The sequence below is a fragment of the Pseudophryne corroboree genome, chromosome 6 (genome assembly GCF_028390025.1).
Source record: "Pseudophryne corroboree isolate aPseCor3 chromosome 6, aPseCor3.hap2, whole genome shotgun sequence".
In the NCBI taxonomy this organism is placed as follows: Eukaryota; Metazoa; Chordata; class Amphibia; order Anura; family Myobatrachidae; genus Pseudophryne; species Pseudophryne corroboree.
Window position 1 is genome coordinate 557653487 of NC_086449.1, and position 13907 is coordinate 557667393.

General features: G+C 38.5%; 1 protein-coding gene across 1 annotated transcript in view; it reads right to left on the reverse strand.

Annotated features, from left to right (window-relative positions):
• Positions 1-13907, reverse strand: part of LOC134934622 (dynein axonemal heavy chain 3-like) — a 1803147-nt gene that overhangs the window by 821855 nt on the left and 967385 nt on the right. The window contains exon 41 of the mRNA XM_063930015.1: positions 11799-11818. Coding sequence (XP_063786085.1) covers positions 11799-11818 — 20 coding nt within the window. The remainder of the gene's footprint in view (positions 1-11798; positions 11819-13907) is intronic.

Genomic DNA, 13907 nt, shown 5'->3' on the forward strand with positions numbered 1-13907 from the left:
ACTAATGTCATGCACCTATAACCACTGATCCCGGCAGAGGATGGCAGAGGTAAGTCAGATCCTAATATAATTTTATTAGAAACTCCCACCCAGAGTATAACAATATTATTGAGCTTGTGACTTGACTCAGAAGTTATATGTCAGTAAAGTAAATCTATTTGCAGTACGGATGGTGTAATGGTTAGCATTACTGCCTCACAGCACTGAGGTCATGGGATAAATTCCCACCATGGCTCTACCTGTGTGGACTTCTCCCTGTACTTGCATGGGTTTCCTCAGAGTACTCCTGTTTCCTTCCACAATCCAAAAATATACTGGTAGGTTAATTGGACGCCAACAAAATTAACCCTAGTGTGAATGTGTCTGCATGTACTGTACATGTGGTAGGGTATATACATTGTAAGCAGGTACAAGTAGCACCCAGTCATATGTATCCATTTTCAGCAACATAAAGGCTATATGCAGAACATATTCACTGACATTAGCAGTGGGCTTCAGGAAGAACTTGTTACATGCATAATTAGTTGCATGTTATGAGCCTTGTGGGTGCTGGAAAGGTGATTAAGATGATAATTCGCACATAGGGCCTAATTCATATGTTTGTACGCAAATGCAATTGTGTTTTTCTAGGCTACAGAACTGTTAATGTTAGCAAGCAAAGTTGTTGCCCTGAAATGTAGAGAGATGCCCACTGGAGCTATCGCAAAATCATTTGCAGTTGAGTACACATTCGCAGCCTATATGCAAAAATGAGGAACATCAGAGCTAAGGGTTGGTCTATGGCTTTGCAAACTGAACACAGCAGTAGCGGCACAGGTGCTATGTTTTTGTTTTTACAAGCTCTCAGCTGATGGCAGATGCACATCACAAAGACGGCCATAAAACACCTGCGTGTTCTTAACCACTCCCCAATTATTCCCTGTTAACACCTCCACACCTCCAAATGGTCACTTCCTGTCCTTAACTTTTCAATGAAATCCTTATTGTGACCGAGTGGCACCTTTGCTCATGCACATTGCGATTTTAGCATATGTGCAGTCTGCCAATAATCACTCAGTTGCGTGATAATCGGCCATTGCATACAAACATGAATTAGGCCCGTATTTCTTTATGGGGGGATGGGACGGGGCGACAAGCTGATTTAAATAATAATTATTTGCGGGTTTGGCTTCAAAGCATTCTGTGAAAACTTTTTTTTAATTGAATAGCACTCATACCCTCTGTAATTCAATTTGGTTACCTCGTCCGCAGTTATTTTGGCTGGTAAAATCACATGGCTAATTGAATATGCCCCATATTTGCACTATATTCTTAAATATATAGATAAAATCTTATTTTATATCATAGTATTATAGTTTCACACAAGAGAAGCCATGCATAAAACATTTGATTCTTTTATTTTTTGTGGTTATTTTCATCTTATATTTGAAATTTGCAAAACATTTGATGCTGTTCCTTATAGTATATTGCATAAAATGAAGTACTAGATCTAGGTGAAAATATATGCATATAAGCAGAGAACTGGTTGAAGCGTAGAAGAGAAAGAAGCACATTCAGACTAGGATGGTTATTAATAGCATATTATATGGATCAGCATTGGTCCCTTTCTTTTTTTAAATCTAAAATAAATAAAGTTTGTAGATGTAGCATGTGACCACATTTATTGTTTATTATGAGCATAAGGATAAAATAAGGATAAGTCTGGATGTAATTTGCCCTAACTAGTATAAGTGTTCCATGGAAGCAGCAGTGATGCTCAGATATGGTAATGCAGCAGGAGGCATCTGGTATAAGTAGATGCCTCCTGCATGCATGTGTGATACACAGCTGCGTCCGAGGATGCAGTAGCAAATAACTTGCCAATCACACCATCAGCTGGCTGAGTGACCCATGTAGTCTCGCAGGCTAGCTGTAGCGGCTACTTCAAAGAGGCCAGAAAATCTCTGTTGGAAGACATAGACGCAGGCCATTGCTCCCCCTCCTCTCACTTGATGTCTGCAGCCGTACTGCATCTAATGACGCATGACCTGTATTGCACGTATGCATCTGGAGCATGAGCAAAGTACCAGCCATCTGTACCTTACGTACTTTTTCCAGTCGTATCAAGACCTGAATCTGGCAAATTGTTATTTCTGAAGTGCTTTCAGTTACAATGTTTATATTTTGTGGCTAGAAGCTAGTTTTGATTGACACATCTAAGTAACATATAGATAGATTTAGCAAAGCTTGGAGAGAGATAAAGTGGAGAGAGATAAAGTACCAACCAATCAGCTCCTGTCATTTTTCAAATACAGCCTGTAAAATGACAGGAGCTGATAATTGTTACTTTATTTCTTTCCACTTTTCTCTCTCCATGCTTTAATAAATCTAGCCCATAGTGCAGAGGTTCCCAAACACGGTCATCAAGGCACCTTAACGGTCCAGGTTTTAAGTATATCCATGCTTGGCCACAGATGACTTAATCAGTACCTCAGTCACCTTGATATAACCATCTGTGCTGAGCCATGAATGTAAAACCTGCACCATTATGGCAACTTGAGGACCGGGTTTGGGAACCTCTGCCATAGTGTGATTATGCATTGAATTTGCAACTAAACTTTTAATTGTATTTTATACATTATGGATTAAAACTGAGAATATGCTAACACATTGGTTAGGATTTTTTTTTAAGATTTATCAGCGCATCTAATTTTTATTATATTACCATCAATAATGTTTTACATCAAGCCCAACTAGGCTTAAAAAGCAGAACTCTATAAGAGGCCCATTGCCTACATAAGAAATGAGGTATGGATGGTGTCAGCTTGTATTCATTATCAACCATAGCCCACAATTCAAGCACCTCCACCGGAAGCTGATATAAAATGTCCTCTCTTCCCTGTAACTATGTAACGAAAGGATTTTTGCTCTGATGCTACTGTCTTGGGAGTTACTATTCCCATCAGTCTGTTCAGGACCTGCTTATGGTTACTGCATGTGACTTAAGCGTGTGCCAACTTTTCTCTTTGTGCACAGTACAACACCCCCAGTGCAACCTAACTGCATATAGTTCAACTACACAGTAGTCTCCATTCACAAAAAAGTGAAAATATATTAATATATATACAATATATAGCACAAAATATTCATCATTCAACATATCAGTTAAATAAAAAAACAACCAATGATTTGGACATATGCAATATATGTCAGAAGTATTAGAAGCCACTGTATTAGTGGAAAATAAGAACTATCCTCTCCAATATTTCCTATGACCATCATTTAACAGACATCGGCACTGAAAAAAGCCTCACATGAGTGTGAAGGGTAACACAAAGGCACTGTATATAATTCAATCCAGAGCTCAGAAAATAGAAGTCATGCAGTTTTAACTACAAAATGTATTAAATCTTCAGACACAAATTTGCCCTTCATGGAACCAAGATATTTTATCCCTCTCTTTAAGATATTGGTCACGATTTTCAATTTCTTCCCATGTTGCTGGAAAGAGGAACACTGATTTCTGTACTTTATATAAAATAACATTCATTCTTTTTAGTGAGCGAAATTCACTTTTTCATATGCTGAATGCACAGCTGATTAAATTAACATGATACGTTTTATTACAAAATATAACAAAGGTTATCAGTTTCTGAGGTACATCATTGTCATTTGAATACAGCTTCTTATGTAAAGGAAGAGGTTGTATCACATTCTTTCATTCGATTATCACGAACACCTTTAACAAAAAATCCCCTTTCTTCTCTACTTTTATTTTGTTTTAATAGATGTACTGTTCATCAATACATAATGGATAGAAAAATTGGATGGATAAGAAATCTACCTTCAAATAATCTTTTTTTTTTATCGGTCCCATTATGCTCTGTTTTCAGCCATGGATTTAGTACATGTTTCAATGAACACATTTGATAAAGCTGACTATCACACAATGCTATTGCAATTCAACATTATTTAATTGCTCAGAGTATAAACCCTTTTATTATTGCAATCTCTATAAATACTTTTTATTTTACTGCTAAAAGATTAAGTTCTTTCTGAAGGGTTTGCCATGAAACCCCTTCCATACATTTACCCAAGGAAAAAGAAAGCCAATTTCCAGTTTAATTATGTGGATTAATGGGCTCAATTACACAACTGAGTACGGTGGTTTAGTCAGAGCCACAAGATGTCTGGCTTGTTTGAACCAATGGCATTTTACCGAAGGCCAAGCACCTGCACAGGATACTTATGATTTATATAAAAGTTTCTAACAGAATAAACAAAAGTTAAGACAAATACTGTCATGTTTCATTCAGTTTATGTTATGAGGTTTTATGATGTTTTTGACTCCCTGCTGCTAAAGTTGAGTTTGAACACATATGTGGTGAAATTTGTAGAATGCAATCACTAAATGCAAATGAGTTGCAAAAATACCTAGAAGCATGCAGGTCAGTAGCATACTATATATGCCAGGCTTACGTCAGAAATAATTACACCTATGTTTCAATACATTTGTTTTAATAGCAATAGCTGCATCTGATACTAGGGTTAAATAAAAAAAATAATTAATAATAATAATAATAATAATAATAAAAAAAAATAAAAACCTAGCTACAACAGTATATGAATGCAAAATTAAACCTTGCTAACAAAAGATTGATGTTGCTTGTTTCAAACTGGTGTCATTTATATCTAGCATTTATATCTAGCATTAATACGTTTTTCATTTCATTACTGGTGTTGTGCATCACTCATATGATAGTACAGTATATTTCACATTAATGCATAGGAGTATAATTAATCCCTTGCTAATACAGCACACTGGGTACACTGACTTTCTCTACCACATCATTATCAACTCAGAACTCCATGTTTGTACTAGAGATGTGCACCGGATATTTTTCAGGTTTTGTATTTTGGTTTTGTATTCGGTTCCGCAGCCGTGTTTTGGATTCGGACGCATTTTGGCAAAACCTCCCTGAAATTTTTTTGTCGGATTCGGGTGTTTAAAAAAAAAAAAACAACAACTCAAAAACAGCTTAAATCATAGAATTTGGGGGTAATTTTGATCCTATAGTATTATTAACCTCAATAACCACAATTTCCACTCATTTCCAGTCTATTCTGAACACCTCACACCTCACAATACTATTTTTAGTCCTAAAATTTGCACCAAGGTCGCTGGATGACTAAGCTAAGCGACCCAAGAGGGCGGCACAAACACCTGGCCCATCTAGAAGTGGCACTGCAGTGTCAGACAGGATGGCACTTAAAAAATTGGTCCTAAACAGCACATGATGCAAAGAAAAGAGAAAAAGAGGTGCACTGTGGTCGCTGGACGGCTAAGCTAAGCTACACAAACACCTCAATATCACAGGAATTATTCATTTTAATCAATGGTATTATTGGTCCAAATCACTGGAAGAAAATGACAAAATCACTGGAATTATTCGTTCTAATCAATGGTACTATAGGTCCAAATCACTGGAAGAAAATGACAAAATCACTGGAATTATTTGGCAAGATCACTGTAATTAATAATAATAAATCACTGATATTAATTGGTAAAATCTCGCTATCGCCTGCCTAGTGAAGTGGAATCTAGATGGGATTTTGTACCGGGGACACAATAACTTCATTAATTGTCTAAATCTCACTGCACTAATGGCGGAAAATGGGCACACATCTAACAGCGCACTAATTATACTGAGAACTGATTATACTGATCACTGATGATACTACGGAGAACTGACACTGAGCAGCGAGAACAACACTGGACTATTGTACTGTAGTATACTGGTCACCACAATGCAGCATTGACACGGAGCACAGATATTAAGCACTGATCAGGATACTAGAAGTGACACAGAGCTGCAAGATACAGCAATGGCCTACTGTACTGTACTACTATATACTGGTGGTCACCACAATGCTGCACTGTACTACTATATACTGGTCACAACAATGCAGCAGATATTGAGCACTGATCAGGATACTAGAACTGAGTCTGACACGGAGCTGCAAGATACAGCAATGGCCTACTGTACTGTACTATATGTATACTGCTGGTCACCAAAATGCTGCACTGTCCTACTATATACTGCTCACAACAATGCAGCACAGATATGGAATGGATACTTGCAGTGACACAGAGCTGCAAGATACAGCAATGGCCTACTGTACTGTACTACTATAATTATATACTGGTGGTCCCCACAGTGCAGCAGACTGAGCACAGATGTTACTAGGTGTATCTCACACATCGCTCAGTACAGATTACAGGATGTATAATCACCAGGTGTATAACACACGTCGCACAGTACAGTATACAGTATGCAGCTCTGGAGGGATCAGTATTTGGCAGGAAGGCGAGGCCTGGTCCTGGCAGCAGAGTGACAGGCAGCCGTATAATAGCAGCCAGCTCCAAATCTGGCAGTGTGTGGAGAGGGAGGGGGTGAGGGAAGGGAATGAGCGCTGGAGTGTCTGAGCGGAGGGCTTGGAAGTTCAGGGGGAGTGAGGCGGGAGCTGCTCTTCCATAGCAGCGCACAGTGGTGGTGACAGAGTCTGACAAAGGAGGGAGGAGGAGGATTGGGGCAACTGGCCGCAGGGGAGCACTGTGCCACAGCCATCACCTGCAGGGGGAGTGGAGGGGAAACACATCCTATCTGCCCCAGATAAGTGTTTCTGATCAGAGCAATTGAGGGTCGGAGTTTTTCTGAAAGGTGGAATGGAAGGGGTTATTTTTCATGTAGACTGGAAGGACAACAAAAAACTTGGAGTGACTACACTTTTCACCCTAGTTCAGCAGCCCTGCTGTCCTTTAATACACAGATGAATGAAGACTCCTTTTGGAAAGGTGGCCGCTCAGCGATCAAGAGCTGATGCAGCACATGCAGGTGTTTCTGCAAATATGATGAAGAAAAGAACATCTCATAAGAAACATCGAAACAATATGGGACAAGTAAACCAATCTCCCAGCCAAGGCGAAATATTGTAGGCTGTAGAATACAGCATGGGTGGAAAGAGGGCAGTGGGCCAATAACCCAGTGGAAAGGAACAGTTCTGGATCAAGTACCAGTGATTCCCTCCCTCTATCTTATAAAGTATGATGGATTTGATTGTGTCTATGGACTTGAGCTTCACAAGGATGAAAGGGTGTCTGCTCTTGAAGTTCTACCAGACAGAGTTGCCTCATCCCGAATCAGCGATGCCCATTTGGATGACACAATGATTGGTAAAGCAGTGGAGCATATGTTTGAAATAGAGGATGGTTCCAAGGATGAGTGGCGAGGGATGGTATTAGCACGAGCACCTATTACGAACACATGGTTTTATTATTATATAACCTATGAAAAGGATCCAGTCTTATATATGTATCAACTTTTAGATAACTATAAATAAGGAGAACTTCGGATCATGCCAGACTCAAATGATTCCCCTCCAGCTGAAAGAGAACCAGGGGAGGTTGTGGACAGCCTGGTGGGCAAGCAAGTGGAATATGCCAAAGAAGATGGCTCAAAAAGGACTGGCATCGTTATTCATCAAGTTGAAGCTAAATCATCTGTGTACTTCATTAAGTTTGATGACGATTTCCATATTTATGTCTACGATTTGGTGAAGACATCCTAAATGGGATTCTGTACTTTCTTTTTTTTTTGCCAAACGCAATCTAATGTAAACATTTGTAGAAAGTCGCTGCTTTCTGATTACAGAAATGCTCAGATATTCCTGCGAATCCACAATCCCTTCCCAGAGGAAAAAGAAATTGAGAAACTGTTGTTTGAGAACGTTTGTTCTCTTTCCCTTACAAAGGAACAAACCACTTTCCAAGAAGACTGACGTTTTTGGGATTATGGAGACATAATGTTTTTGAATATAAATCCTAAAGCAGGTGGTGTATTAGAGCAAAAGGGTGCAAGAGACCAGCCATGCAGTTTCTGAAATATTATGACAAAATGTTACTGTATTTCATAAGCACTCATTAACTCTGCTAAGTACTGTTTAGTATACTGTATCTTGCTTCCATGAGGTAGTTGTCCATTATTTCAGCATCCATTGACCTTTTTGAAAGTGGTAGAAGTTATTGATTCTTTTTCCCCCCTATTTTTAATTTTCTCCTGCATAGCTCAGTAAAATGTTGCAATGTTAAGTATTGACTTGTGCCTTCTGGGGGTCCACTTCTTCACCAAACCCAGCCAAATCTCATCCTAACCCTCTGTTCCATGTTCTCTATGTACCCCATCTGTGTCACCCATGTCTGTCTTCCCCTCCCCTTTAGATTGTAAGCTTTCACAAGCAGGGCCCTCTTCCCTCATGTGCTTATCCTTTATCTTACTTTAATAATCTTCAACTGTACCACATCCAGCAGTCTTCTGCCACCTGATACTTATTCCAGTGTCATCTGCTGATGTAACTATGTTTATTTACCCTGTACTTGTCCTATACTGTCATCAACTGTAAGTTGCTGTTTTCCTGTTTGATTATTTATGTACTCTGTAATTGGGTGCTGTGGAACCCTTGTGGCACCATATAAATAAAGGATAATAATAATAATAATAATAATAATATAGGGTGTATAATTCCCAGGTGTATCTCACACATCACTCAGTACAGTATATAGGGTGTATAGTCCCCAGGTGTATCTCACACATCACACAGTACAGTATATAGGGTGTATAATCCCCAGGTGTATCTCACACATTGCTCAGTACAGATTACAGGATGTATAATCACCAGGTGTATAACACACGTCGCACAGTACAGTATACAGGGTGTATAATTAATTACCAGGTGTACCACACACATTGCATAGTACAGTATATAGGGTGTATAATCCCAGGTGTATCTCACACATCACACAGTACAGTATATAGGGTGTATAATCCCAAGGTGTATCTCACACATCGCCCAGTACAGTATACAGGGTGTATAATCACCAGGTATATCACAAACTTTGCACAGTACAGTATACAGGCTGTATAATCCCCAGGTGTATCTCACACATCGCTCAGTACAAATTACAGGATATATTAAATCACCAGGTGTATAACACATGTCTCACAGTACAGTATACATACTGGTCACAACAATGCAGCAGATATTGAGCACTGATCAGGATACTAGAAGTGACACAGAGCTGCAAGATACAGCAATGGCCTACTGTACTGTACTATATGTATACTGCTGGTCACCAAAATGCTGCACTGTCCTACTATATACTGCTCACAATAATGCAGCACAGATATGGATAGTATACTTGACACAGAGCTGCAAGATACAGCAATGGCCTACTGTACTGTACTATATGTATACTGATGGTCACCAAAATGCTGCACTGTCCTACTATATACTGCTCACAATAATGCAGCACAGATATGGATAGTATACTTGACACAGAGCTGCAAGATACAGCAATGGCCTACTGTACTGTACTACTATAATTATATACTGGTGGTCCCCAGTCCCCACAATGCAGCACACTGAGCACAGATATTTGCAGCACACTGAGCACAGATATTTGCAGCACACTGAGCACAGATTACGGAGCTTTTCAGGGAGAGAACGCAGCCACGTCCTCTCCGTTCAATCTCCAATGCACGAGTGAAAATGGTGGCAACGCGCGGCTCTTTATATAGAATACGAATCTCGCGAGAATCTGACAGCGGGATGATGATGTTCGGGCGCGTTCGGGTTAACCGAGCAAGGCAGGAAGATCCGAGGCTGCCTTGGAACCGTGTAAAATAGGTGACGTTCGGGGGGGTTCGAATCTCAGAGAACCGACCCCGCTCATCTCTAGTTTGTACATATGTAAATGTAATACATTTATTCTACCAGTGATAAAAAAAACTCTTAGAGGTATGTATGGCCCAACACAATCCTTGTACCACCCTAGCAGAAACAAAGACATATGAAATGAGAAAGCCTTGAGAAATTAATTGCAAACAGCTTTGTGGTCAGAAGAGTGAAACCTTTAAGTATGCAATCCTGTTACCCTAGTGAAGATACACAATAATACAGTATATCCATTCCTTTATCACTTAACCCACTGTACAGTATTAAAAAAACTAGAATTAGACTATTTAACGTACCACAGAATATTATTATCTAAATGTTTTTTCTTCTCCTAAATTGTATTTTCAAAATACTATTGAAACTATCTTACTGTTGATTAATTAATGTAGTGTTTTAAATAAAAACAAAATTGGATGCTTTTGAGAACAGATGAAAAAGAACATATATACTTACAATTATTAGTAATTATTGAATATATAGAGCTCACATAGTTTCATGAAAATGTTAGTAAAGTATGTTTACCTGTTTTTTACTCCTTCCATTTAATTTATTTGAGAAGTGCTCAGTAAGCAAATGTAAGATGCATTAAGAGTAATGTCTCCAGCTGTCAACTTAAGTACCGAAAAGGAGGAGCTATGGTGTCAACTCTGTCTTACTTCCCTTCAAGATGGATTTTAAGATATTTACTTTTGTGCATTCACTGACCTACAAAGCGTTACCATAGTTACACTAATGAAGAGAAAAGAAAAAATGGCAAAATCAATCTGAATATTAATATTTATTTTTGTCCTTTCACTAAATGTTTATGGCAATTTGACCTGCTTAAGGAACGTAAATGTGTTCATCACTGGCTCTCTGTAGCAAAAGGAATGCATATGACTCAAAATGTATTTCACTTACACAATTTTGTACACTTGTCTGGTCATTTTAGTGTCATATGAGTGGGTTCACAGTTAATAGGAAATTCTGTCACTATCACATTGAAGACATTTCTCACTGAGACTGTAATGCCATGCTAATGTTATTGATGGTTACTTGGCACAATGACTCAGTTTGAGATATACTGTAGTGCATAAGCTAGACATTTAAGTAAATAAAATAGCTTACTATTAGTGCATAAAAGCAGATAATTGTACTTATAGATTGACATCCTCAGACTCACAAACTATGAAAGAACACCGGTACACAAACAGAATCTGAATCCACAACCTAAGGGTGTGTACACACGGTGAGATTTTTTCTTAAGATTTTGACTATATAGTCAAAATCGTAAGAAAAGTTAGTGCAGATCGCAAGGTAAAAGTCACCTTGCGATCCCGATGCGCGGTCCCGCCAGGTCGGCATCGCAAGAAAAGATAGACTGTGCAGGCAAGTCAATCCTTGCTAGATCGGTGTACTATCTAGTTCTTCTCACATGTCAATGACATCTCACATAAGCCTAAATCTCACATAAGCCAAAATCGTAAGCACACACAGTACAGATCTCAAGAAAAGTTAGTCAAAATCTGTCCTATCTGGCCTCCGGGGAGTTCAAGGGAAATCGCAAGTAAAAATAGGACATAGCAAGGATCTCACCGTGTGTACACACCTTTACACCTGATGTTTTAAGACAAACCACTAGAAAATACAAGATTCCCTGACCCATACTAAGGGGTCTACACTAACGCTATAATGATATCTAAAGGGGTTATTATTTATCTATCTGTATCTATCTTTCAGGGACATGCGGTGAGGTAAATGGCTCAGGAAGCACTGGCTAGAATCAGATCCAGATTTATACTAAATATATGAACCAAATGGTACACGTGGGCATTATACACGGGTGCAGCAGTGTAAACTTCTAGAACTTTGGTGAGTTTTGACTCCCCTTTCATAGACTTTTTACTCCAGAGTTTTGACTATAAAAATTATTACAATAATACAAAGAAGATATATTCTTTGTATTTTTTATATACTTTATACAGTCAAAACTCTGGCTCAAATGATAGTATGACAGAAAAGACTCTGCCTCACCTGCCTCACTCCACCGCATGTCACTGCTATCTATCTATCTATCTATCTATCTATCTATCTATCTATCTATCTATCTATCTATCATCCACTGATTCAGCACTCCTACTAATGATTGTTTATGCACTCACATTGTAAAGTAACATGAACAATGTTGTAGGCAAATTAATTACAGTCCATTAGTTAGCTATATGTAAAGGGGTTGGGTATGTGTGACCAGCAGTCAGGAGACCACCGGTCACAATACCGACAGCGGGATCCTGGCATGTAGATGGCCGGCATGGGGTGGTCGGGTGAAATGAAGCCTCTTGTGTGCTTGCTCTCGCCACGCTGCGGGCTCAGTTACAAGCTGCGCTTGCCACAGGTTCTATTCCCACTCTATGGATGTTGTGGACACCCACCAGTGGAAATAGTCCCTGTTGGTCAGCATGCCAACCGTCGGGATATTGAGGGTCCGGGATGTGGGTGCCAGTATTGTGACTGGTGGTCTCCTAACTGCCGGTCACATAACTACATCCTGTTTAAAGGTTGGTTTAAATTGACTCTCAGATCTTTTGCTATGCCCTTGTAGAGGAACGGTGAAACTAGTCAGGGGATTTGTGTGATTCTACTTATTGGTTATATCCAAATACTCTGAGTACATAATTAATATTATATTATGTGTATATTTTATAAAACAACAGCATTCGCCACTTCTTTTAGCTTTTACTTGTGGACATCAGTTGGATCACGATGAGAGAACTTGTATTTTCTTATCATTTATTTTAAATCTTAAGGAGCTGCACTAGGATTCCCTTTTTGTTTTTTTGAAGATGGACTTACACATGATGTGAGTGATGCCAATTTAATTGTGTTTTGCTGGAATAGCCATTTATCCGAGATAACCGGAATCTTGTAAGTGTAATTATGATAGTATTTATCTTTTATATTTTAATGTCGAAAGTAGATTTGTGAAATGTAGCAATCAGCAATCTGTTAATTGATACTTGTGATATATAGTGCTGCAATGACATTATAACATAACATGGCCTGGAACATAATCTCTTGCTATGGCATTATATAGCATTTACCACTGGAGGCAAGTGCTTAGTAATGTTAGTTCTGAATTTGAATTGTCTCTTCCCAATAGGCTTCATTAGGTAAAGTTTTATATATATATATATATATATATATATATATATATATATATGAAAACAGGATAATCAAACATTATATCTACATATCAATGTTTCTTCAGTTTTAAAACAACCAATGCTGACACCTCACCTGTCAACCATTGTGTTACCTACATTTTCAGTTTAATTTCGCTCTGAGGCTGACAGCTGATCATGTAAATAATTATTGTCACTTGTGAGCGTCAACCCTATTTTTCATTCACATGAAATTTGATGCTGGTCTGGCAATTATAGTTGTCACTTTGTCATGTCTAACCCAATATTCCATTCCAATTTGCATCTGACCCTGCTGTTGATGCCTGACTCCGTCAATCATCATTTTGACTTGTCCGAAACAGCAGATCTCTTGTTCTGTTTTAAAATGACATCAGGCCAGATGTTGACACAAGACTTAGTCATCGTCATTTGTTAGCCTAAGCTGAAGTTTGTATTTCATGTTTGCTATTTATATAGATTATTGGCTCAGTTAGTTGACAGTTATTAAGTATCAGAACCTATTCCACATTTAGTTTTTTTTGCTCTGTCCCTTACATATACTTTAATAGTTTATCTTGTTCCTCCCCTGATTGTTTAAACTTTACTCATACTGAGGATATCAGATAACCCTAGAGACACTTGTGCTGTCACTTAATTTAACTTTTCTCATAATAAAGTATATCTTTTAATTATTGTAGAACATGTTAATAGTATTGTAAACTGATGCTAATCCAAACACAATCTTATCTCTTAAAAGTTGTTATTGCATTTTGTTGTTATTTTATCATGTAAGTTATATCCCTTTCACACAGACAGGAGAACCAGGGTTATTGCTGGATCAAGTCGGCAAGACCCATGCCCCGGCTCAGTGTGAAGGGTTGACTCAGGTCATGCCTAACAGGCTGCTGATTGGCGGGCTCAGGAGCACTTGGCATCTCCAAGCATCCTGTGTGAACAATAACAACCAGGAAATAA